Source organism: Fusarium keratoplasticum, chromosome 2, assembly GCF_025433545.1.
Source record: "Fusarium keratoplasticum isolate Fu6.1 chromosome 2, whole genome shotgun sequence".
NCBI lineage: Eukaryota > Fungi > Ascomycota > Sordariomycetes > Hypocreales > Nectriaceae > Fusarium > Fusarium keratoplasticum.
The window spans coordinates 4360198-4385564 of NC_070530.1; the positions used below are offsets into that span (position 1 = coordinate 4360198).

Here is a 25367-nt window from a genome sequence, read left to right on the forward strand (position 1 = left end):
AACTGGTTTGCTGAGAGGACAGGTTGTTTCCTGCACCCAGTTGCAAGGCCTGCGGCGTTTCCGGGGCGGCGGCTGATGGTCTGGCGGTGCCACGTAGCAGGCATTGTCTGTAAATACTTGGAACCTTTGACGTGCAAGTCGCAATAGCGGTAACCGCACCTTTTGCAATTGATGCCGCTCAGGGAAAAAGCAGTCTCCTTCAGAATTTAAATCTTCCTCGCAGCATGACTCTTCGTCAGAGTCGCAATCAGAGTCTTCAAAGCTTGCGCCAGACTCAGGTTCTGGGGAGCGTGTGCTACAGCGGCGCATGGCCCGGGGACAACGAGGGATCATCCTTGCTGGACATGTCCGTTTTCTTTTGGCGCCAGCAGCCGTAGATCCGGTGGCAGTGTTAGAAGGGCAGCACGATTGGCTGTTTTGGGGAGGCTGGGCTGGAGCGGGTAGGGCAGGGACCGTGTCTCTGTTTGTTGTTGCCGAAGTCGGGGTTACGTGAAAGGAGAATAAGAAGCGTTTGATGGCCATGATGTCGGTATGAATTGAAGCGGTTTGGAGGCTGGCTGACTGCTAGGACCGAGTGTCCTAGCTCTATCAAACAAGCAAAACCCATAGTACACAACACTCTTTATTTATACTCCATAACAAAACAACGCGGCTCTATGATCGTAAATTTTTTCATGTCTTCGGGGTGAGATTGAGGCCTCATCACGAGTGTGATGGCTGTTGCCTTGTATCTTAGTGCCTGGACAATAACATGAGGCACCCAATCAGCAACAGCCAATGGAACTCCTTCTACACACTGGTGATAAAAGAAAATTCAGACGTGATTTCTGTGATCCCACCCTTGTCATCAATCGGGCGCGTCTACGAGATATGGTGTCATGTAGTGTCTTGGTGTGCCGCCTTAATTTAAAATGCTAAAGCTCACTTTCAACCCCCCTCTCGAACTACCAACGCCCATGTTGCTCGCCGATTACTGATTTCATCCCATTGAGGCCCTGAGCCGTGATTTCTGTGGCCTCTTGCAGGTTTTTCTTCACCGCTTTCACAGCCGTGTTCCAATTCCAATTCCTACCCTCCCTCAATTTCCGTCAATGTTCTCATGTTTCTGTCTGTGTCTTCTTGTTCTCGATCATCTCTTGGAGATCCTATCACAACCATTAGCTAACTCCAATGCGCATAGGCACCTCGATGGCAGTACCTTAAGCACCTGGCGCGTCTGTTTCGCCGCCTCAATTCCCCCGAGATACTCGAGCCGATCGTCCCCAGACTTCATGGCTTCTGCGACCAAGCCACCTGCGACTTCAACATACCTCCTCACCGTTTCCGATGCCATATGTTCATTCGTAGTTGTTGGATTGTCAATCTGTCTGCGCAATAATGAGGCCCAACCATGCAGGTTGGACCACTGAAGGACGTGACCACCCAAGATGAAGGTCTGGGTTCCCTTCCTTCGAACAACGTAGTGTGGTGTGCCAGACGGAAGGTATACACAGTCTCCAGGTTTCATAACAACAAAACACCATCTTCCCCCTTCATAATACCGGGGGTTGCGGGCCCATCCATTCCAAGTCTAGGAGATGTCAGCAGATCTCAGCATCGAAGGAAGGGATACTCTACATCATCATCAGGGCGCGAGAGCCAGCCAAAAATTAGCTCACCCTCTTGGACAGTGAGAAAGGTTGAGTACCCATGGCTATCAGTGTGAGGGTAGGTATTCATCCCGCCGTCGGCAATCAAGGCAAAATGCAGAGGATCTTTCTCTGGCAGCTCCTCTACCTTTTTTCCCTTTCTCCCTTTCTTGACCCTTGTCTTCTCTTTTGCGCGTTCCCCAATGTCAACAAGGAGATTACAGTTGCTGTTCGTCAAAAACTCTGGCACGTGGCGTTGTTCAAGGTGGTTCTCCAACTCCAAAGCATTCCACAGATCGAGGCCATTAGCACCACAATCTTCCCTCACAAAGTGACTGGTAAGGGCCCATTGAGTAACCTTTGTGAAAGACTCTCCTTTCATATCAAGAGAATACTTTTGAACATAACGTTTCTTCGTCGGAACCGTCTTCATCTGAGTGAGATAATCCACGATGGGGCGTAGGTTGGGCTTCCATGCACCCGCGTTGCTGCACCGCGTGAAGATGGGCACATCTGGAGTCATTCTGTCGACCAATTCTTTTGCCTCATCCAACGTGCTGAAATGGGCATCCACTTGGCCATGGCCGAGTGCAATGGCTGGACAACAGCTGCGGAAAAGGTAATGGCTGCAGGATCTGCTGCTCTCGGCCCCCCAACACGATTTGTCGCCTACTTCGTTGAGTTCTTCAACGGCCCGTCTCTTGAACTCTTCACTGTCCTGGAAGTCGGTACAATATCTGTCCAGCTCAGCACCCTGTGATGAGCTGCTCAGGTCTCTCGCCTTTTCCAGGTTGAGCTCCTCCCCTGGCATTCGGTCAGTTTGGGTGATCGCGTCGGCCATTGAGCTCTTGGGCCGTCGGCGACGGTTTTCGTGCGCCGGCAGGGCCAGACCGTATTCCTCGTCGCCAACCACGTGGTTGTCTGTGTCTGGCCTCAATCTCGTCCGGTGAGATACAGGCTTCTTCAAAGGGGCACACTGGTTGGTGTAGAATGGTGGCTGACGTGCCGCCAAGCGGGCTGAACCTCGAATTGAGGTGATTGGGGTTGCCTTATCCTGAACATCATTCCTGCAGCCCTCATCTTGATCGCCGAGTAATGACTCCGTGTCACCCATCTGTTCTTCAGCTTCTTGGCCAACCTCTGCGCTTTTCGCCATTCCCCATGGTGGTGCAGAAAGGGTTATCGGACCCTCGTCAAATTTACTATCCTTCAAGACCAAGATGCCAAACTTGTCAAAGCCGAGGCGCTCGCCATTGAACTCACCCGTTGCCAGCCTCGCGTAACGGAGTATCCTATCCTCCCCAGAATCCTCCCCTCTCTTCTTCCTGACGGGTGGAGAAGGCATCTCAAATTCGCCATACCCTTTCCACAAGCGCAAGTTGTCCAAGTCTTTCCAAGAGATGGACCTCTTTCCATGTGTAATTGGAGTCCCCATACTTCGGTCGCGGTAGTTTCTCAGCTTATTCAGCTTAATACCAGCTTCTTCCCACGTCGGGACAGCCTTCGCAGCGCTTTGAAGCACCCGACACGTTGCCCAAGTCTTGGTCGCCCAGCCGTAGTAACGAATTTTATCGTCCCCCCATCTTTTACCAACATAACCAAGTACCTTCTCGCACTTTTGCAGATCCCGAGAAGCTTTGGTGTGATTGTCAAAAAAGTCGCTCCATTCTTGGCCTGAGACCTGCAAATCGCGCTGCTCGGGGTAGTCGGAGTTTCTTGGTCGTTTGTGTCTGACCTCATTGTAAGATTGCTGGACCTGGCTAAAGCGCTGGCATTCTAGCTGCATGAAGGATGTCCCGAGCAAGACAAGGGCGTCAAGGTTGGATTCTTTATCGCCACGACTGGCTTCAGCCTCCTCCAACTGTCGTTTCCTTTCCTCGATCTCTTCACCCAGCTTGCCTAAAGGTTCTTTGAGAATTTTGTATCGTTCGTGAAATCTCATGCATGCGGCCCAGCGATCTTGATCATTGTGTGATTGGTGTATCCTCGTTTGGAGTTCCTCGTAGGCTGGATGATCCTCGGGGTCAACGTAGCGACTGGTCAGTCGTGCGTTCGTCTCCCTTTCACCATCGGTAACACCCTCTAGATGGTCTTGAACCTCAGAATTATAATCAGTCGAGTCGTTCGGCTCGTGGCTCGGCCTCTTAATCGAGCGCGAGAACGGCGGTTCGGGATCGGTGGATGATGGATTCGAAGGTAGTGGGCAAAGCGTGGAAATTGTCGGTGATGGGCCCCAGCTAGTCGCTACATCGGGGGTCAATTGAGAGCTTGCGGACCGGGGGCGCCCAGTCAGATGATGAGCATCGGCCGAGAACGAATCGGCGAAGGGGGACGGAAGTTGAGGCGCATGTGCTACACAATTGGATTAGTTATGTAGTCCAGACAAGGGGGTGGCGCCGCTCCCGCAGATCGCAAGCGAAGGAAGTAGCTGAAAGTCACTTGTTCAAGCTGCCACTGGGAACTTACACGCAGGAACAGAACGAGATCGATTGGCTCCCGGGTCGAGCCGGTCTACTAGGTTCAGCGCTGGAGCGAAGGATGGGTACGTCAGCGGAGGGGCCGCAGCAGGAGAAGCTAGAGTTATGACAGGCCACCTTAGACTTACTAGCGTCTTGAGACATGGGCATGCCTGTTCCCTTGTGAGCCATGTTGCAGATGCGGCACCGCGGGACGAGGAAATCCGAGATGGATTTGCGTGATGGTTTGATTCCAATTGCGAGATTAAGCAACAAATGAAAAGAGGAGAAGATGCGTCACGAGAAAATTTTCTGAGTAGAGAATTCTCAGCCTGATTCTGGTCTCTTGCTGGGCCCCTTGGTGCTGGTCCAATGGTTTGCTCTCTTGAACGCAGCGAGCTTCAGCCACATCGACTAGGATGTTGTCTCCCCAGCAAGCCCTTGCCGCCGTGGCGTGGATACAGGAGAATAAGGAGACTATTTGGCCCGAGTAAGCACCACCAAATACAAGTACATATATCAATAAGGCTAGCTTAGTTAGTAGAAGTTTCTATTTTGGATTTCATAGAAATAATTGTTCAAGTGATTTTACCCCATAGTCAATTCTCAGCAGTGGTCCGGGCCTTGCTCAATGCTTCGTCCTAGGATTCGGCCCCGGGAAGGGCTGCCCTAGTTGACGAAGTGGCTCCCCAGGCTGAAGGGGCCAAGGTGACTGACCACTTTCAGGAGCCTAGCAGAATCGAAGACTCTGAGGAGATGCATTTGGAGGTATGATATTGAGTCGAATGGCGCTCATGTTTAACCCCTTTCCAACTATCGGGGACTGAGTTGGGGGGGAAACTGCCCCGCCGGAGGAGCAACCTATAGAAACTTCAGGAGAAAGCGGGCACGCAAATGCAACATGGTTTAGTTTCACAGCTTGCTGTACGGTAATGGCTGGTTTTCTAACACTTCATGTCTTCTATGTTGGGCCAATAGGGTCTGAATGCGCTTGTTTTCGGGTTGGGGGGTCGGTTCGTTGCATCTTCCATTCGCATCAATGTGTCAGTTTTAGAGATCTGCCGAGAATGGTTCCTCACGTTGAAATCTATCTAAGTATCTGAAAATGGAAAAGGTGTTTAAACAATAATAGACCACAACCATGGAATAAGCCATGGGGGGGTACAGTGGAAATCAAACAGCCCAACACGCGGAAAGGCTTTGTTATGACTGCTCAACATAGCCAGCTGAATGGCGGAGGAAAAAAATGCTGAGCGGTGTTGGATGCGCTGTAGGCTTGCTAACGCGCTCCCATCAGAAGACAGAGGTCTCGGCTTTAGCCCTGAGGTCCCTAGAACTAAAGCCAGCTGCAAAGGTAAAAGTGCCCTCTGGGATCACCCATTGCTTCCCTTCCTCGTCCCAGAAACTCAAGTCTCTCCTCTTTAATTCAAATGTTACCTTTTGAGTCTTACCGGGTTTGAGATAAACCTTTTCAAAGCCCCTGAGCGACCTCACCGGGTTGCCCTTCGGAGTCTTGCTCGTGGGCAAGGAGACATAAAGCTGAGGCACAGCAGTGCCCGCCGAGTCTCCCACATTGGTGATCTCAACGGTCACCTTAGCCACAGGCGTCCAAAGGGCCTTTAAGCCACCAGGAGCGACTCCCTTGGACTTGTCGGCATGAGAGCTAAGTCCGGAGTTGGCTTTGACAGTGAGACGGCTCGACATATTGAACTGGGTGTAGGAAAGGCCGAACCCAAATTCAAAGAGAGGGTCAATGTCGTTCGCGTCGAAATGTCGGTAGTCAATCAACTGTCCCTCGTCAAAGTCTGATTGCCAGGCATTAGGGTCCGTCACTGGTTGACTGAGGTTGACGATAGGTTTCCCATAGTCGGCAAGTTTCTTTGGGGCCGTGTAAGGAAGACGGCCAGACGGCTCAGCAAGGCCCCAGAGAACATCGACGATTGAGTTTCCCGTTCCCTCGCCGGGGTAATGCGCCGATAGGATGGCTGTGACGTTCTCGTTATCCGCCCAGGGCATCGTGACCACTCCAGGCCCATGCACGACAACCACAGTGTTGGGACAAACTGCCGCCGTGTTTTCCACAGCTTTGTTCGCGTTCCATGCAAGATCAATGGACCGTCTGTCTTGGCCTTCCGACGCGTACGCCTTCAAGAAAAGAAGGCAAACATCCGGTACGGGATAGATGGTTCTGAAACGTTCATCTACAAGCTCATCGTTGTCCAGGAGGACTTGGACGCGACCGTTCATCTTCTCGACGTGCTTTCTAACTGCGTCCAGTGGCGTGACCAGATTCGTATGTCTGACAGTACCTGAACCGCCGCCAATGTCGACTGTTCCCATCTCGAAACCTTCAGGGTTCTGGCCGTAATCAAGGTACACGGACCCAGTTGTTGGGTAGGAAGCATCGTTTCCAAATACGCCGATTTCCTTTTGGTTCGTCAAAGGGAGGGTGCCGTTCACGTTCTTCAACAAGACTGTCCCAGCGGCACCAAGTTTCCGAATCAGCTTGGCGTGGTTGCCACGAACATCGCGAGCTGGGACTTGTGCATAGTTGAGGAGAAGTTGAGATTTGTGTCCGTACTGATACATAGAGAAGGAAGCTCCACTGGCGGGATCCACGGTAGGGTAGTTGTTGTCTTGGCCCAGTAGGAAGTATGGGGTCAGGACTCGCTCGGCCATGTCGTCAAGGCGAGATTCTGGTACTTGACCATCCTTAACGGCGCTCAGGAGCAAGTCGCCGAAGTAAGAAGGGCCAGCCACGACACTGACGTTTCCTGGCATCTCCATATCGAGGCCGGCATTGGCGTGGCTGGCTGTTCCATGTGTCGCGTACCAGTCTGACACGACGTAACCGGGGAACGCGAGCTCTTCTTTGAGAATAGCCATCAGCTTAGAATTGGCACAAGAATAGTTGCCGTTGACCCGGTTGTAAGAGCACATGATGCTTGCCGTCCCAGCCTTGACGGCATCGGCAAAGGGCCAAAGGTAGAGCTCATGAAGGGTGCGATCGTCAATGTTGGAAGAAACGGCGTCGATTGTATCCTCGCCTTGAGTGCTTGAGGTTCGTTGTGTTTCCTGCTCGTTGCCTATGAAGTGCTTGGAACATGCTTGAACGCCGACGGACTGAATGCCCAGCACTGAAGAGCTCATTGCAACGCCCGCCAGATAGGGGTCGGGCCTGAAGCTCTCCCAGTTACGTCCGCCAAGGGCGTGGCGTCCCAGAGGTCCTGAGGAAAGCCTTTTGAAGACGTAGCAGTTAGCAGAGTGTCACAGCAACAGCAGTATTCGACATACCCAAGATGGACGTGTGCGCCCTTCGCCCTAAACTCTTCACCGAGGGTGACGCCACGCTTGTACATGAGATCCCTATCCCAGGTTGCAGCAACTGTGATTCCAGACGCAAACACGCTGACGCCATCCGATCGGGAGTAGCCAGCCGGGCCATCGGAGAAGCAAAGTCCATCGAACTCCAACCGTTCAATACCCCCAACAGCGCCAACACAGGGCAAAGACGGCTGAGTGTAACCTCCCGTTACAAGTCCAATCTTCTCATCAGTGGTGAGTTTAGAAATAAAACTGCGGGCCTTGCTCAATGCTTTGTCCCAGGCTTCGGGTTCGGGAGGGGCTGCCTTGGAAGATGAAGTAGCTCCCAAGGCTGGATGGGCCAAGCTGGCCACCGCCAGGAGCGTGGAATAATCGAAGATTTTGAGAAGATGCATTGAGAGATGTGAAACTGAGTCGAATGGCACTCATGTCTAATTCCTTTGTCACGATCGCGTACCTATTATAGTCAACCCAGAGAACTAGCTATTTCTCTCTTGAGATCGGATTTCCGCCTTTCTGGTAGCCTTGGCAAAGGTCTAAACGTGGGGCTGTGAGGCTTGCGTGTCTAGCACCCGATGAGGACGAGGATAATTGCCCGAAGGGCGGCCGTCAGGTGGATGTCCTAGGCTACACCGGTTGCGGAAATATATGGCTAGTGGTGCGCCAAGTGGATGTTACCGGGGGTTCGTACAGAATACGAGTCAGTGCTGAGGAATTGAGGTTGTCTAAGTTGAAACCTCGAACCGATCAAGTACGAGGGCATTCGTATTGCTTCGTATCGGATTGTGGATGCATTGGTTTCATATCAAATTCTTGGCTCAGCCGCTACAGGCACTGTTTCTTCAGAGACTCTTGACACAGATCCTGCCTGTCTCCGTGCCCCTGCATTAACTCAGATGTCAAGATTGCCAACTAACGGGAAAGTTTCCACCTTTGTTATTTTTAAAACGTCAAACTTCGTTTACTATCAATATCTGTCTACAGGTGTTGAGCCAGCTCGAAGCTTTAAGCACCGGCCTTCCTACACGATTCTTCCTGATCTTTCTTCAGACCATCAGCATTCCCCTCTACACTCCCAACCGCCCTGCACGGCATCACGCAGCATGTCCAGAGATACCGATTCTGAGTCGAGCGATGGAGGGTTCAAACTGTACCACTACGACCCTTCCTTCGCTGGCGCAGTCCTGTTCGCTGTCCTGTTTGGTGCCATGTCGATTCGTCACTTGCAACTCTTGGTCAGGTCGAGGACATGGTCTTTCATTCCGTTTCTGGTAGGCTGTCTGTGTACGTCTCCCTCCCTCCCTCTTGACAATCTGCCTCTCTACCGTTTACTGATTCCAACCCCTGAGCAGTTGAAACGGCAGGATACGCCGCGCGAGCCTACTCAGCCAGACAAACTCCCGACTGGACGCTTATGCCATACATCATCCAAAGCATTTGATCCTTCTTGGTCCGGCTTTCTTCGCAGGCTCTATATATATGGTGCTGGGCCGTCTTATCCAAGTGCTGGAGGGCGAGGACTACTCCCTTATCCGCGTCAAGTGGTTGACAAAACTCTTTCTGCTGGGCGATATCCTGTCCATCTTTGGTCAAGCAGGAGGTACGTCTACCAATCCGCCAGGGCTTTTTGATACCACATTCCACATCAGATCATTTATCCAACTACTAGAAACACAAGCTGACTGGGGCCCCTGCAGGAGGCGGTTTACTCGCCGGTTCCAAGTCCAAGTCGACTCAGGACCTCGGAAACGCCGTTATTCTTATTGGCCTCGGCATTCAAGTTGCCTTCTTTAGCGGCTTCATGCTGGTGACAGCTGTTTTCCACATCCGAATCGCAATGCACCCGACGCTCCAATCCAAGACCACCACTAGGCCTTGGAAAAGATTTCTAGGTGTTCTCTACTTCAGTAGCGTACTGATCATGGTGCGGTCCGTCTTTCGCATGGCCGAGTACGCTCAAGGGAACAATGGAAGCCTTATGAAGAAGGAAGTCTACGCCTATGTTCTGGATGCGTTGCTTATGTTGATCGTAGCAGTCATTTTCACATTCTATCATCTCAGCGATGTGCTTCAGGGCCACAAGGTTTTAGATAGGGGCGCTCATTTGGAAGAAAGCTCTGACAGCTTCCCCATGGTTGGACAGACCAGCTATAGGAGGATGGATTAATTGGCTTGCTAGGTTTGATAGCGCACTATTTCTCAAATTTGGCTAATAGATGGAAGAGGAACGGGGGGGACATTTGTATAACAGGAAATTGGTAGCTAGGTACTATAGAATACTAGAATGGTTTACAGGCAGAAACGGGGATATTAACCAGATGGTTAAACTTATGTGCTACTTGAAGACCGCATTGATTGAAAGCCCCTCGTAACAAATAGTCTGCCCACTAGGGTTTTAACCCATGTAATACAGTCCGAGGCTGAACAAACTTAACGCGCGGTGGTGGTTTCGTACCGCGTTGTCTACGTATGTTTACAACTGTGTCATTTCCTATACGTATTAATGTTCTCATCTAGAGAAGTCGGCAAGGTTAACAACAAGGTTATGTACCCAGACAAACCAAGGCTTACAAGAGAACGTTCGTAATCGGGTTAATTAAGTAGCTTTGTACACTTGACATTTATAGACCAGGTCAAATAGTGTCATTGAGTTGCAAAACGACATTTCTCTATACCGCGAGCAACAGACGTGTTCTATGTAATCTAGGATCTTATCGATCTATCCTAAGCCTTGCCGGATCTTCCTCGAGAAACATGCTTATCAGAATGCGGCGAATCCTGGGGCGGTGTCCTTGCCGACTCGAGTGCAACGTCCAGATCCTGAGTCTTTTCAGGACGTAGGTCAGAGGGATATCTCCATCCCAACATAACAACGACACCAAACATCAGCGCGGCGTCAAAGACGTAGAGAGTCCACTCGTTCTTAAGCGGGTATCCGTCATGGCCCATGATATACTCGACGACGCGAAAGATTGATCGCACCATAATCAAAGCGCTGACGATATAAAGCATGATCATGGTCTTTTCCCAATCAATGTAACTGTGGGGGCGGCATCGTACGGCTCGAATATGGAATATGGCTGCCGTGACAGCAAACAGGCCAAATATGACAATCTGGATAAACAAGCCGCCCAGGATGATATTCTCGCCCGTTTTCATCGAGTCGGCTGTGACCATGACACCAGCCCCCGTGGCCTGGACAGCGAAGGAGGCTATATCGCCGCAAACAAAGATCTTTGTAAGCCACTTGACAGGGACGATGGACAGGGCCGTAGCGTCGAGGGCTCGGATGAGGCGTCCCAATATCATGTAGATGGTGGCGGCAAATAGGGCGGGGGCGACAAGAATGAAGGTGCTTTGAATGACGTAGGGCATGAGTTGTTCGGTCTTGTTCTTGGCCACGGCCCTCGCGACGTAACCAACAATTTCCACTGGACAAGCGTCAAGTTAGCAAGTTGATAGGAATAGCTTGAGCAGCAAAGGTCAACATACAAAGACCCCCAATAACAAAGGCGGTGCAGAACCAGGTGCGACTCTTAAACATGCGCCATAATATGTAGGCCGTTCCCAGGGAGAAGAGAGCAGTGAACAAAGCTGCGGCAGGCGTAGAAGGGATGTAAAGCCAGAGATAGTAATCTCCTCTGTAAGGTTTGAGCTCGGCCATTGCTTTCGAAGGGAGTGGTTGCGATATCCTGAATGGGCGTTGATGTTGCGTTGAGTGACTTGCGAAGCACGGTGGCTCTGAAAGAGCAAACCACTGATCAGATAAATAGGCTGGGCCAACAAAACAGACAATAGAAAGGCGGTGACTTAAAGCATATAACAACTTCTTGCCCATGGCAACGGTAGGAAGGATGGGGCGTTGAAGCTACTCGGTACTGGCCAGACACACAGCCATGACTGGGTACTAACTAACGTCTGACCCCGGAAGTCCGCGCACCCCCCAAGTGTGACGATCGTATCTTTTCCCAAGGGATAAACCGGTCGTGCTGGGTTTATATTGGCAGGGGGTTATTAGCGTTATCTTAAATAAGGCGTATAAGTCACGTCTAGTAATATGCTTAAGGTATTAAGTATAACTAAGTTATATTAATAGCTAAGGTAGCTATTATAAAAGAAAGTACTAAGGAGTATATTTTATATATTTATATGTTTAGTGCTAGACTAATCATAGGCTAGGCTAATATTATTCCTAGATCGCGTTAATCTTAGGCTGATATTATTCTAGCAAAGTATTAGTTTATATCTAATAGGTCCGCGGGGCCTAGGGTTTTATAAAGACCACGTGATATAACTATGGAGGTTATAATATGATATCTCCCCTTTATTAGGCCTTATTCTTAAGACCTATATATCTTAGTTATTTATTGCTTTATTAATATATTTTAATCTTAACCCTTTTATTATTCTTAATGCTATAATAGCTAATTATATATTTAAATAGGTTTCTTAAAAAACCCGTGAGTTATATATCTTTATTTCTTCTATAGAATTTTTAAATAAAGAGGCTAATATACCTTATATATATTATTTTTATTTAAGTAAATAATACCTAATATTTATAGATTTATTATATTATAGTAAGTATATTTATAATAAGAAATCTTATAATAATACCTATATAGCTACTTCTTATATATTCTTAGTTTTCTCTCTTCTTTATATTTCTATAGCTAATTATAATAATAATTTCCTTAATAAAATAAGAAAAAAAATTAAAGTAAGATAAGAGTAAGACTAATAATACCCTTTTTATTCTTTATAAGGAGATAATAAAGCTTTAGTTTTATCTAGTTATAGCGGCTAATTATTTATTATATATTTATAAGACTTAAAGTAGCATAAAAGCGAGGTATTTTAAGGTAACCTATTAGGGTCTTTAAGAAGTAAAGTAAAAAAATAACTTATTATTTATATTAGATACCTATAAGGGTATAATAATTTATAACCTTTAGGTAAATTATATCCTTAATAAGGTTAATTAGGTATCCCTTAGGTTAAGTAATAATTTCCTTAATATATTACCTTTATTTAATCTTAGTATTATTAATAGAAATTCTTTAAGAGGTATTATATATTAATAAGGTATTTTAGGGGTTTTTATATATTTTTAAAGTCTAGGTAATTTTTTTATTTAATAAAATATATTATTTTATTATTAATTTTATTTATATTAAGGATAATTTCTATAATATATTCTTTTAATTTATTTATTTTTATTTCTAGTTTTTTATTAATTTTAACTTAAATTATATTTTATATTAATTTAAATAATAAAATATAAAAAATTAAATAAAGCTTAATCTTAAGTAATAAATTTAATTTATAATTATATTTTAAAAATTTTTATTTAATTTTATATAATTTAATATATTTATAATTAAGTTTTTTATTTTATTATTTTATTTTAATATTTTTTATTATAAGATAAATTATATCTCTCTCTAAAAAGATTAATCCCTTAATTTTTTTTTAATTTATATAATTTATTATTTTATTTTTAATAAATTTAAGTTTTATTTTTATTTTTTTATATAAATTTTATAATTAATTATTAATAAGAATTATTTTTAGATTTATAATAATATCTTATATTTATTAATAGGTAACGTACATGTATAGCTTGCGTGACAAACAAGCATGCGTGACAAAAATTCTAACCTCTAAGACTAGAATCATAATAAAAATACCACAAATTATTTAATTAATTAAAATTACTCACTATATTCCTCCCCAGACGTCTCAATCACTACCTGACAAGTCCTTGCATTATGGCCGGGCTTGCCACAGACACCACAACGCCGAACACCCGGTCGCGCCGACCTCCCTTGACCACCACTCCGCGACGATTCGGCCACTGCCTGCGCATCAATATCCATCTGATTAATTGCTTCCCTTCCTTCTTCTACTGTCATAACCCCTCTTTTCTGTAGCCGGGTCCTTTTTGCCCTCCGGCGCCGGCTTAGTGTCTCATTTGCCTGTCGAAGGTCTTGGACCTCTGCCCTCACGAGAGCCATCTCATGCATAACTGCCTTTGTTCCCTTCGCAAGAGACTTTAATGCTTCAAGAATTGACTCTGGAGAGCTGCTTTGGTGCCTTCTAATCCGTCTCTCAAGGTATTCAGATTGAGATTGGGCCTCAAGCACAGTCTTTGGGGTCCTTGAGGCCCAAGGGGTCGAGGGGCTGGCCTCCTCCTCAACCGGCGTTGGCGTCCGTAGCTGCACATCAAGCTTCGAGACCACACTTTCTGGGTCAAGAGGAACAAGCCCAGCCCCTTTGAAGGATGCCTTGATATTATTTTCCGTCATAGTGGTCTGAAATGCAGCGTAAAAGGCGGGGAAGAACTCAGTCTTCGAAACATGTGTTATAGAGCATCTGATCAAATGCTCTATTTCTTGACCATAAGCCTTCTTAAGCACGCTGAAGCACACAACGTCAAGGGGCTGAAGTAGGTGAGACGAATGAGGTGGCATACAAAGCCGGATAATCTTCTTCTCATCGCAATATCTCTCAAATTCGATGGAGTGGTGACTTTCGTGGCCATCGAGGATCAAGAGACGATAGCGACTATTTGATCGCTTAGCTGTATGCCGGTCAAAATGCTTTAGCCACTCGAGACCAGTCTCGTTATCGGTCCAGCCATTTTGGGTCGTCGCAATAGCCCAATCGCCCGGGAGGTTGCTTTCTCGGTACCAATTGGCGAGGTGAGATTGGCCTGCACCGATGATAAACGGCGGGATTGATTGACCATCTGCATTGATCGCTTGGATGACCGTAATCCATTCCCGGTTTCCAGGCTGCACTGATTTTGGCTTTGAACGCCTTTCTGAGCCCGTGACGACCATTCCGCTTGCAATCATGCCCATAAGGAAGCCAGTCTCGTCAAAGTTATAGATATCATCTGATCGGATGCCATACTTCGCGATTGTATTCGCCACAAGCCGAAACCAATCGCGGATAATGGTTGGATCTTCGCACTTGGCTCTCTGGTAGTCGTATTTCTGAAAAAAACGCGTCTTAAGCTCTGGGTGTCGCTTGACGAAGTTATGAGCCCAACGCGTGCCAACGGGTGGCGCATCGCGGTCGGCAAGCAATTGATCAGCCATTTCTTTGACACCACGAAGCCGGGGGGGAAATCCTCGCGAATCTAGGTCGAGAATGAAGTGAATAAGGATCTCTTCCTCTAGGTCTGAGAGCTTGCGTGATTTAGGGATCCAATCAAGTCGGGATTGAATGCCTTGCTGCCGGCGCCATAGCTTCATACGACCAACATTATATATCTCTGCAGCGCGTCGGAGCTTTAGTTTTGGGTTATTTTGAAGGGCCCGAAGGGCAAGAAGGACTCTAGCCTCATCATTAGACTGTGACATGCTGGGTGGTTAAGAATCAATTGATCAAATAGAGATGATGTAGGTTGAGGGATTTTTGTCACGCATGCTTGTTTGTCACGCAAGCTATACATGTACGTTATTAAGAGTAAATTTAAAGTTAATATAAGTTAATATAATTTTTATATTTTTATTTATAGTTATATTATAAGCTAGTTAGGTAGCTAATAGCTTTTTAATTTAATTAGTTTATTTATAGTTAATATAATATTAAAGGTATTATTTTAGTATTTAATTTATATATTTAATTTATTTATTTATCTCCTTATAATATATTATAAAGAATTTATAATTAATTCTTAAATATCTTATAAGGCTTTATTAGAATTTTAAAATAAATAATAATCCTTAATTTATAATAATTTTAAGTAATATATTATATATCTTAATAATATAAAAATAAAAAAAATATATAAATTCTTTTATAGTTATTAATTCTTTATAAGATATAAAATAAAAAAATTTTATAAGTTTATTTATAATAATAAAAATATTCTTATAAAAGTTTTTAATAGCTAGTTTTTTTAATAAGGGTAATTTTATAATAAAGTTTATAATAATTAAATCTTATAGGTATTTTATAACTAGGAGTAATTATAATTTCTTATAAGGTTTATAATATTATATCTTAATCTTTATATAAAAGTTATATTAATTAATAATTATTAAAATAATTTTCTTTATATTAAGAAAAATAAATATTATCTTAATTTATTTTAAGGTTTTATTAATTTCTTAATATTTATATAATAAATAATTATATATTTTATATATTAAGTTATTTTATAATTTATTTAAGACTTATTATTTACTTATTTATTTATTATCTAAGAGTTATTAATTATATTACTAGATTTATTTAAGTAATAAATTATTTTATTTTACTATATAAGTTATTTTAAGGTTCTTTTAGCATTTTTAGATATATTAGTAAATATTATAATTTTTAGTTTATTTATAATATTTCTCTAAGAAATTACTTTTAATGTATTTATTAATATATATAGCTAGTTTCTCTAGGTTCTTATAGTTATTATTATAAAATATAATAACTACCCTTTCCTTATATTCTTTTTCTAAGATATAGGTTTATTTTTTCGCTATTTATTTAATTACTTTATAGCATTGCTTATAATAGAATATGCTTTTTTATACCTAGTATAAGAGTTTATAGTTATTATAATATTATTATATAGCTTAGGTTATTTTATTTATATTATTATATTATATAATTTAATAATAATAATAATTAAAGATAATTTAAAATGCTTTATTAGGGATTAAAAGTTTCTCTTTATAGGTTTATAGTTTATTCTTTCTTAGTTAATATCCTTATATATAGTTAATAAAATCTATAATTTATTATTTATATTTTTTAATAAGCGCGAGGTACTTAGATAATAAGGTTAATTATTATATCTATATAAGGGTGCTTTATTTAAGGTATCCCTTAAGTATATAATATAATAGTTATCCTTTTATCTTAGCTTTTTTAATATCTAAGTTAAGTTATCTATTAATAGTATTAGCTCTATTATTTTTTAATCCCTTAATATAAATAATAATATAATTAAACTCTAAAAAATATTTAATATAATATAATTATTATTTATTAAGTTCTTAGGTTTTTATAAAGTAAGTAATATTTTTATAATTAATATATACCTTAATTTAATATTTACTTTTAAAGAAGTAATATTAAAATTCCTTAAAGGTATTAATAATTATAAGAAATTCTTTATTATAAATAAGGTAATTAAGTTTTATTTTATATAATTTATAAAAGTAAAATATAATTAAGTATAAGAGTCTTTTATTATCTTATTATTTAATTTAGGCGCCTAGGGCGAAGTCTAAGGTATTTATTTTAAGTTTAATTTATTAGGTTAAATTAAATATCTTAAGTATTAATTTACTTAGGATAAGTTTCTTAATTTATTTAAAGGCTTACTTAGCTATTATTTCTATTATAAAGGGTTTATTTTTTTTTATGAGTTTTATTAATAATATAATTATTTTTTTAAAAGCCTTAAGGAATTTATAATAATAATTAATAAATCTAAGGAAGGCTTATATTTCCTTAATATTAGCTAATTCTTTTTACTCTTTAATTACTAAGACTTTTTTAAGGTTTATATATATCTTATTATATAAGATAATATATCTAAGGAATTTTACTTCTAAGGTATAAAATTTATTTTTCTTAGGTTTTATTAGTAACTTAATATCTTATAGTATTTATAATACTTTATAGATATATTTTATATATTTTTTTTTTATTTTAATGAAAATAAGGATATTATTTAGGTAATATATAATAAATATATTTAGATATTTTTATAGTATATTATTAATTATTTATTAAAATATAATAAGTATATTAATAAGTCTAAAAGGCATAATAAGATACTTAAATAATTTATACTTAATATAAAAAGTAGTTTTTTATTTATTTTTTTTTTTAATTTAAATAAAGTTATAAGTTCTTTTAAGGTTAAATATAATAAAATATTTTATTTTAAAAAGTTAATCTTTTAATTTATTAATAAGAGATAATAATATTTAATCTTTAATAATAATAATATTAAGTATTTTAAAGTTAATATAAAATTAAAGTTTATTATTTTTTTTTTAAAATAAATATAATAAGGTATTTAATAAATAATTTATTTTTCTTAATATATTTTTTTTATAATATATTTATAATATATTTCTTTAATATTAATAATTATATTTTATTAAGTAAGTAGAGTTTATTAAAGCTAGGTTATTTTTTATTAATAAACTTTATTTTTAAGTTATAATAACGTACATGATAAGCGAGTGCACCGGACAAGTGAGTGCACCAAAAATCCCTCAACCTACATCACTTCCATTTGATCAATTAATTCTCAACAACCAAACATGCCTCAATCAAATAAAGAAGCTAGATTGCTTCTTGCACTTCACGCCCTTCAAAATAACCCAAAATTAAAGCTGCGACCTACTGCAAGACTCTATCAGGTTGACTATTATGCCTTGCGTCGTCGGCACAATGGCATTTAGTCTCAGCGCGATACTACTCCCAAATCACGCAAATTATCCGATCTAGAGGAACAGATCATAGTTCAGTTCATTCTCGACCTAGATTCGCGAGGGTTTCCCCCGCGACTACGTGGTGTAGAAGAAATGGCCAACCGACTGCTCGCTGACCGCGACGCGCCACCCGTCGGCAAGCGCTGGGCTTCTAACTTCGTCAAGCGACACGATGAACTCAAGACGCGTTTTTTTCGTAGATACGACTACCAGAGGGCCAAATGCGAAGATCCAGCCGAGATTCGAAAGTGGTTCAAGCTCGTGGAGAACACAATCGCCAAATATGGTATCAACCTTGCCGATATCTACAACTTTGATGAGGTTGGCTTTCTAATGGGCGTCATTGCAAGCGGAATGGTCGTCACGGGCTCCGAAAGACGTGAAAAACCGAAATCAGTGCAGCCTAGAAACAGGGAATGGATTACTGTCATCCAGGCGATCAATGCGGAAGGCCGAGCGATCCCGCCGTTCATCATAGGTGCGGGCCAATATCACCTCGCCAACTGGTACCGAGACAGCAACCTCCCGGACGACTGGGCTATTGCAACGTCTCCCAATGGCTGGACCGATAATGAGCTAGGGGCTTGAGTGGCTGAAGCACTTTGATCGGTGCACAAAGACGCGATCAGTTGGTCGCTATCGTCTTCTGATCCTCGATGGTCACGAAAGTCACCATTCTCTCGAGTTTGAGAAATATTGCCAGGCAAACAAGATTGTTACACTCTGTATGCCGCCTCATTCGTCTCACCTGCTTCAGCCCCTTGATGTCGGGTACTTTAGCCTACTCAAGAAGGCATATGGTCGAGAAATCGAGCATCTGATCCGATGCTCGATAACCCACGTTTCCAAGACCGAGTTCTTTCCCGCCTTTTACGCCGCATTCCGGGCCACTATGACGGAGAAAGACATCAAGGCGGCTTTTAGAGGGGCCGGGCTTGTTCCACTTGACGCGGAAAGCGTGATTTCGAAGCTTGATGTGCAGCTACGGACCCCGACGCCGGTCGAGGAGGAGACCGGCCCCTCTACTACTTGGGTTTCAAAGACGCCAAAGACCGTCCTTGAGGCCGAATCTCAGTCTGAATACCTCGATAGACGAATCAGAAGGCATAAAAGTAGCTCTCCAGAGTCAATTCTGGAGGCATTAAAGTCTCTTTCTAAGGGAACAAAGGCAATGATGCATGAGAATGCCTTATTGAGGGCAGAGAACCGCGACCTTCGACAGGCAAATGACCTACTAAGTCGACGCCGGAGGGCAAAAAGGACCCGATTACAAAAAGGAGGAGTGATGACAGTAGGGGAAGCAAGGAGAGCAATTGATCAGATTAGTGTAGATGGGCAGGTAGAGGGCGAATCGTCGAGAGGTGGTGGTCAAGGAGGGTCAGCGAGACCGAGGGAAAGGCGCTGTGGAGGATGCGGAAAGACAGGACATAATGTAAGAACATGTCAGATAGTTATGGAAATATCTGAAGAAGAGTGCAGCGATTAATTTTAATTAATTAGGTGACTTGTTGTGTTTTTCTGGTGATTCCTATTTTAAAGGTTAAGATTTTTGGTGCACTCACTTGTCCGGTGCACTCGCTTATCATGTACGTTATATTATTTATTAAATATAATATTAAATAAAATTCCTTAGTTTTTTTTTTAATAAAAACCTTAAGGTAATTAATCTTATAATTAATAATTTTATTATTATAATTAAAAGGGGTTTCTTTTAGGTTAATAATTAAATAAGAGTTTTATTTATACCTTTATAATAGCTTAAGCTTATTTATTATTATTAGGTTAAAATAATTTTACTTAGCTTTATTATTTATTAAAGCATTTAGTTATTCTCTTTTAATTTATATTTTTAATTCTAGGTATTATTACTTATTAGCTCTATTTATAGAGTATAAGGCCTTCTAGGGTAATATCCTTTTATATTTATTTACTTATTGCCCTTAATTAAATAAGATATTTAATTTTTTAACTTTTTAATAATATATTTAAGGTAATTAAATTTATACTTATTATTTATATATATTTTATAGTTATAGTTATTTCTTAAGCTATCTTACTATTACTAATAGCTTTCTTTTACTAGTTAGTTTTCTTTATATTAGGCATTACTTAGTTTCCCTTATTCCTCTTAGTTAATCTTTTTTTATTAATTTTTAATCTTATAGATTATTTCCTTGCGTTTTTAGATAGCTTAATATAAGTCTTTATAGTATTATATATATATAATGCCAATAAAGTTATATTAATAAAATACTTAATATTTTTTTATTTTATACTATATATAAGGTTTATTATTTAGCTAAGCTAATAAGGTAATAAAGAAATATTTTTATTTTTATTTTTTTTTTTATATTTTTCGCATTAATAATATTAATAAGATATCTATAAGATACTAAGATATTCCTTATATATTAAGTATATTTATATATTATCTTAGGAGTTAAATAATACTTCTAGGTATTATAAGTTTTTTATTAATTCCTTATAATAGGCTTAAATATAGATTTTTTATATATATATAATATTTATATATTCCTATGCTATATAGATATATTATTTATATATATTATTTTAAAATTAGTTATTATTTTTATTATAAAATCATAGGTAGGGTTTTTTTTTTATAGTTTTTTATTAGTTTTTTTATATTTTTATTATTAATCTTATTATAATTATTAGAGCTCTCTTTAGAGTTTTATTGCCTTATACTTAAAATTAATTTAAGCAAGGCCTTTTATATCTCTCTTATTAATTTAGTCTATATATTATAATTTATAATAATTTATTTTTTATTACTTATATATTTTATTATATTCTCGCGATGCTTTAAGTTAATATTATAGGCATAGGTTATTAATATATTATATAGGGTTATTTTATTTATAATTTCTTTAATATATAATAAAAGGTATATAAGGTAATATAGTATTATATCTTATTACCTATTTCTTATAATTAAATCCTTTTATAGTAGCCTCTTTAAAGTCTATTTATTTTATTAGTATAAGGGGAGGTTATTATTCTTATTTTATAGATATTTCTCTCTTTTTTTATTTAAGTCTCTTAGTTATTATAATAGTAATTATTTATTAGCTTATATTACCTAGTATTAAGTTTATTTATTTAGTTAGTTTAGGGAGTAATTATTATTATATGCTTTTTTTTTCTTTTTATATCTTTATGATATATCTAACTTAGCTATAAATTATCCCCTTATCTAGCTCTAGTTTATAAATATTCTTTCTTTTTTCTATTATTATATTATAGCCGCTTTATGATATTCTAAGTATCTTTATAGTATAGATAGCTATTTATAGCTTATAGTTTTAGTTAATAGTATTTAATTATTTCTTACCTTCTAAGAGGATTTATTATAATCTTAGCTAATAATGCCCTTTCTTAATATCTTATTACTTCTTCTTATATTTATTAGCTTTATAGTCTTATTTATAATAATAATAATACTTAATAGGCCTTTATTTTTATTAGGTAGCTCTTAGTTTTATAAGGCCTACTTATATATTATATAAGGTATTATATTATTTTTTTTTATTTTAATTTAAATTAAAATAAGGGTTATTAATCTTATTGCTATTATGCTTAGGATTTTAGAGCTTTTTCTAGGAGAACTATTAGTTATTAATCTTAATAGCCTTATTAATATAATTAATAAGGTTATTTAATTATTCTTCTTTATAGAGTTTAGCTTATACCTCTTTTTTAAGTTTATTAAAAAAGAAAAATATTAAAGGCTATTAGTCTTAGTTAAGCTTTAAAGTAAATTAAAGGTATTTTATTTTATACTTTAAGGTAGATTAAGTTTATTAAAATACTTTAATTTCTCTCTTAGCTTATACTTTTTTATTAATAGTCTTAAAGGCTTATTAAAGCACTACTTTAAAGGCTTTATAATCTAAGTAGAGATTATTAGTTTATAATAAAAGTTTAATAAATAAGGTAATAAGATACTCCTTTATAATTAGTTTAAATTATATAATAATATAATTCTTAAGTCTTCTTATAATATATTAAACCTTATTAAATATTAAAATAAACTAAGTTAAGTAATAAATTATAAAAGCTTATAGCTATATAAAAAAGGTTAATAGCTTATATATAGTTTTATTAAATATCTCTAGTAGGTTTAACTTTAAGACTTTTTTTATATTTTTTCCCCTTATAGTAATAATAGCTATATTATTAATATCTTAGATATTATTTAGGTATTAAGTATTTTATTTATACTAAGATTTATTTATTCTTTTAATAAGTTTATAGAATTTATTTATCTTAGTGCTTATAATAATAATCTAAGCATAAAGCTATTTAATTTTCTTATTATTAGAGCTATTTATATTATTTATTTCCTTATCTTAATAGATAAGAGCTAGGATAATAGGTATAGGTAAGTAATTAATAGGTAAAACCTATTAGTAGTTATTAATAAGAGTAATTTAAGTAGCTATTATATTTAATATTATTTAAGGTAATATAAGTAATTTATTAAATAAAAGCTATTAATATATAATAATTATATCTTTTCTTAAGAGATAAACTAATTATACTAGGTTTATATTAATAGGGGGTTATTAGTATTATCTTAAATAAGGCATATAAGTTATATCTAGTAATATACTTAAGGTATTAAGTATAACTAAGTTATATTAATAACTAAGGTAATTATTATAAAAGAAAATACTAAGGAGTATATTTTATATATTTATATATTTAGTGCTAGACTAATTATAGGCTAGGCTAATATTATTCCTAGACCGCATTAGTCCTAGGCTAATATTATTTTAGTAAAGTATTAATTTATATCTAATAGGTCCGCGGGGCCTAGGGTTTTATAGAGACCACGTGATATAACTACGGAGGTTATAATACTAAGACTGCATAGGTTTTATACTAAAAATAAGGGTATTATAAGAACTAATAAAAAAGTAACTATATAAAAATAAATATAAAAAAAGATATTTTATATAAATTTAAGTATTTTTTTTAAAATAAAATAATATAAGAAATAAAGTTTATAAAAATATAAGATTTTTAAAGAATTATTAAAAGTAATATATTAAAAAATATAATTAAAAGAATTTTTTAAAAAAGTAAATAAAAAGAATATTTATAAATATATTTAAAAATAAATATATTTAAAATATAAATAATTTATTAAGATATTTATATAATTTAAAATTAAGATTTAAATTTTATATAATTTTTTAAATATAATAAATTATAATATATTATATAAGATATATATAATAATATAAGCTATTTTATATGTTATATATAAAGAATTAAATTATAAAAAAAATATTTCTTAATTAATAAAATTATATATTATTTTTATAAAAATATTTTTTAATTTATTAACTTTCTTAATTCTCTTAATAAAAATAAAAATAAAAATATCTCTTAATATATAAAAGGTATTATAATATAAATAATAAATTATATTTATAAGCTAAATATAATTAATTATATATATTAGTTATTAATATATTATTTATTTTAAATTGAATATTATTTATTTTTTTTTTTATAAAATTTTTAATTATATTAAATATTTATATTTAAAAATTATTAATTAATTTAAAAATTTTTTATTATTATATATTTTATTTTTTATATATAATTTTATTAATTATATAATAATTTTTAAAATTTTAAAGTCTTATTATTATTATTATATATTTTAATATTTTTATAAAATCTTTAAATATAAAATTATTATATATCTATTTTAATATATTATAATTAATTTAATATCTAATAGATTTTAAACTTTAGTTCTTTTTTTAATAATTTAATTATCTATATAGCTAATTTATAATATAATATAATCTAATTATTATCCCTTATTTTTTAATAAATACTTAAAAATATATTTTCTACCTATAATCCCTGTGCGGTCTTAGGGGGTGCACGGACTTCCGGGGTCAGACGTTAGTTAAGTGCGTTGTAGTCTCCCTGTTGGCTCATGTACAGTACGTCCGAAACCTATCTACGAGTATAGCGCTCCACCCTCGTACTCGGTACGAGTCAAGCCACAACCCGTAGATCAGCGCTGGCCCAAAGACGGCTGAATACTCCTAACTGACTCGTACTCCACCTATGTCATCAGACATCTCGTAAATTGCTCGCATTCTCACTTCCTCTTCCATGTCTCCTAGTAAGATTGTGAACATCCGCATACTTCCCACCAGACGATGGACACGACGGAGCAGCCGACCCAGCGCCACAATGACACCCGACGCACCCACCGCAAATCAAGAAACGGCTGCCTCACGTGCAAGCAACGCCGCGTCAAATGCGACGAGGGCCGTCCCAGATGCTCCAAGTGCACAATCGGTGACCGGCAATGCTCGTATCGGAATCAGAAACCCGAGACTACGACATCACGTGGCTCAGAAACCCCAGACACTGCGACCTTAACCTTGACCACGCCCCGTGGCTCAAAACCCCCCGAGCCACGGGCCAAGTCTGGGGCATTCACTGCCATGGATCTAGGCTTCCTTCACCATGCGGAATGCAACCTGGCCGAGTTCATGGCTCTTCAGTGCGATGTGAGGCCAATCATTACGCTCGCCGTCGACAACGCCCTGACAGCACCCTATCTCCTCGACCAGTTGCTTGCCCTCTCAGCCCTCCATCAATCAGTATCTGATCCCTCTATGGCCTCAGTTTACGATCAACAAGCTACAGAACTGCAGACACGCGCCCTGTCCACCTTCAACGAGACCAAGGCTGACATCTCCGAGAGCAATCACTTAACCTCATTCATCTTTGCAACCCTACTTGGCATCCACGTGCTCCGCGATACCCTTGCTAAGAACCACGACACACTCGTTGCCTTCATCAGCGCCTTCGTGGCCTATATCCGCCTCCATCGTGGAGTACGTGCCGTCACCAATAAATATTGGGGATCGATCCTTCAGTCGGAGTTGAAGCCTCTACTGTACATCGTCGACTGGACCGAAAGAGCCCACGAGCTCGAACCTGGAACCGACACGGCCGGGATGCGAGACTTTCTACAATCAGCCCCCGGTTTATCATCTGTATCCCTGGAGGCTTGCCTGTCTGCCCTCAAATGGGTTCAGTGGGTGCTGGACACGATCAAGATGGAACCCACGAGGTTCGACCTGGCCGTTCATGCCACCATGGCCTGGCCACTCCTAGTTCCGGACGAGTACGTCGACGCTCTCTACCAGCACCGCCCAGAAGCCTTTGCTGTACTCAGCTACTATGCCGCTATCGTTCATCGGTACCGGGAGTTCTGGGTCTTTCGGGGTGCCGGGTTGACATTGATGGAACTAATTGCGCGCCATGTTGGTCCTTTTTGGTGCGAGGCTATGTCTTGGCCACAAAGTCAGCTAGTAGAAGAAGAGTAGAAGATTAGATGTCTCGAGCAGTTCATCCCTAATTAAATCCACCATATCTACGATCTTGTGGCTCAGGTAACCCATCAAGGGCCGGGCTTCAACTATAATAAA

At 38.7% G+C, this 25367-nt stretch overlaps 5 protein-coding genes across 5 annotated transcripts; 2 read left to right on the plus strand and 3 right to left on the minus strand.

Annotated features, from left to right (window-relative positions):
- Positions 1–1097: 1097 nt before the first annotated feature.
- On the minus strand, positions 1098–4276 carry NCS57_00325400 (JmjC domain-containing protein; the record flags this gene model as incomplete). The annotated part of the gene is made up of 4 exons (XM_053053263.1): positions 1098–1145; positions 1199–1570; positions 1618–3980; positions 4234–4276. 4 exons carry the CDS (start codon positions 4274–4276, stop codon positions 1098–1100), a joined length of 2826 nt encoding a protein of 941 aa, XP_052918509.1.
- Positions 4277–5377: 1101 nt separating this feature from the next.
- On the minus strand, positions 5378–7803 carry NCS57_00325500 (Fn3-like domain-containing protein; the record flags this gene model as incomplete). Its single annotated transcript, XM_053053264.1, has 2 exons — positions 5378–7322; positions 7379–7803. 2 exons carry the CDS (start codon positions 7801–7803, stop codon positions 5378–5380), a joined length of 2370 nt encoding a protein of 789 aa, XP_052918510.1.
- A 708-nt stretch (positions 7804–8511) lies between these two features.
- On the plus strand, positions 8512–9575 carry NCS57_00325600 (uncharacterized protein; the record flags this gene model as incomplete). Its single annotated transcript, XM_053053265.1, has 3 exons — positions 8512–8734; positions 8913–9008; positions 9106–9575. 3 exons carry the CDS (start codon positions 8512–8514, stop codon positions 9573–9575), a joined length of 789 nt encoding a protein of 262 aa, XP_052918511.1.
- Positions 9576–10132: 557 nt separating this feature from the next.
- NCS57_00325700 (uncharacterized protein) lies at positions 10133–11072 on the minus strand (the record flags this gene model as incomplete). The annotated part of the gene is made up of 2 exons (XM_053053266.1): positions 10133–10839; positions 10901–11072. 2 exons carry the CDS (start codon positions 11070–11072, stop codon positions 10133–10135), a joined length of 879 nt encoding a protein of 292 aa, XP_052918512.1.
- Positions 11073–24083: 13011 nt separating this feature from the next.
- Positions 24084–25265, plus strand: NCS57_00325800 (Zn(2)-C6 fungal-type domain-containing protein; the record flags this gene model as incomplete). The annotated part of the gene is made up of 1 exon (XM_053053267.1): positions 24084–25265. The coding sequence occupies one exon, from the start codon at positions 24084–24086 to the stop codon at positions 25263–25265; it is 1182 nt and encodes a 393-aa protein (XP_052918513.1).
- Between the last annotated feature and the right edge of the window lie 102 nt (positions 25266–25367).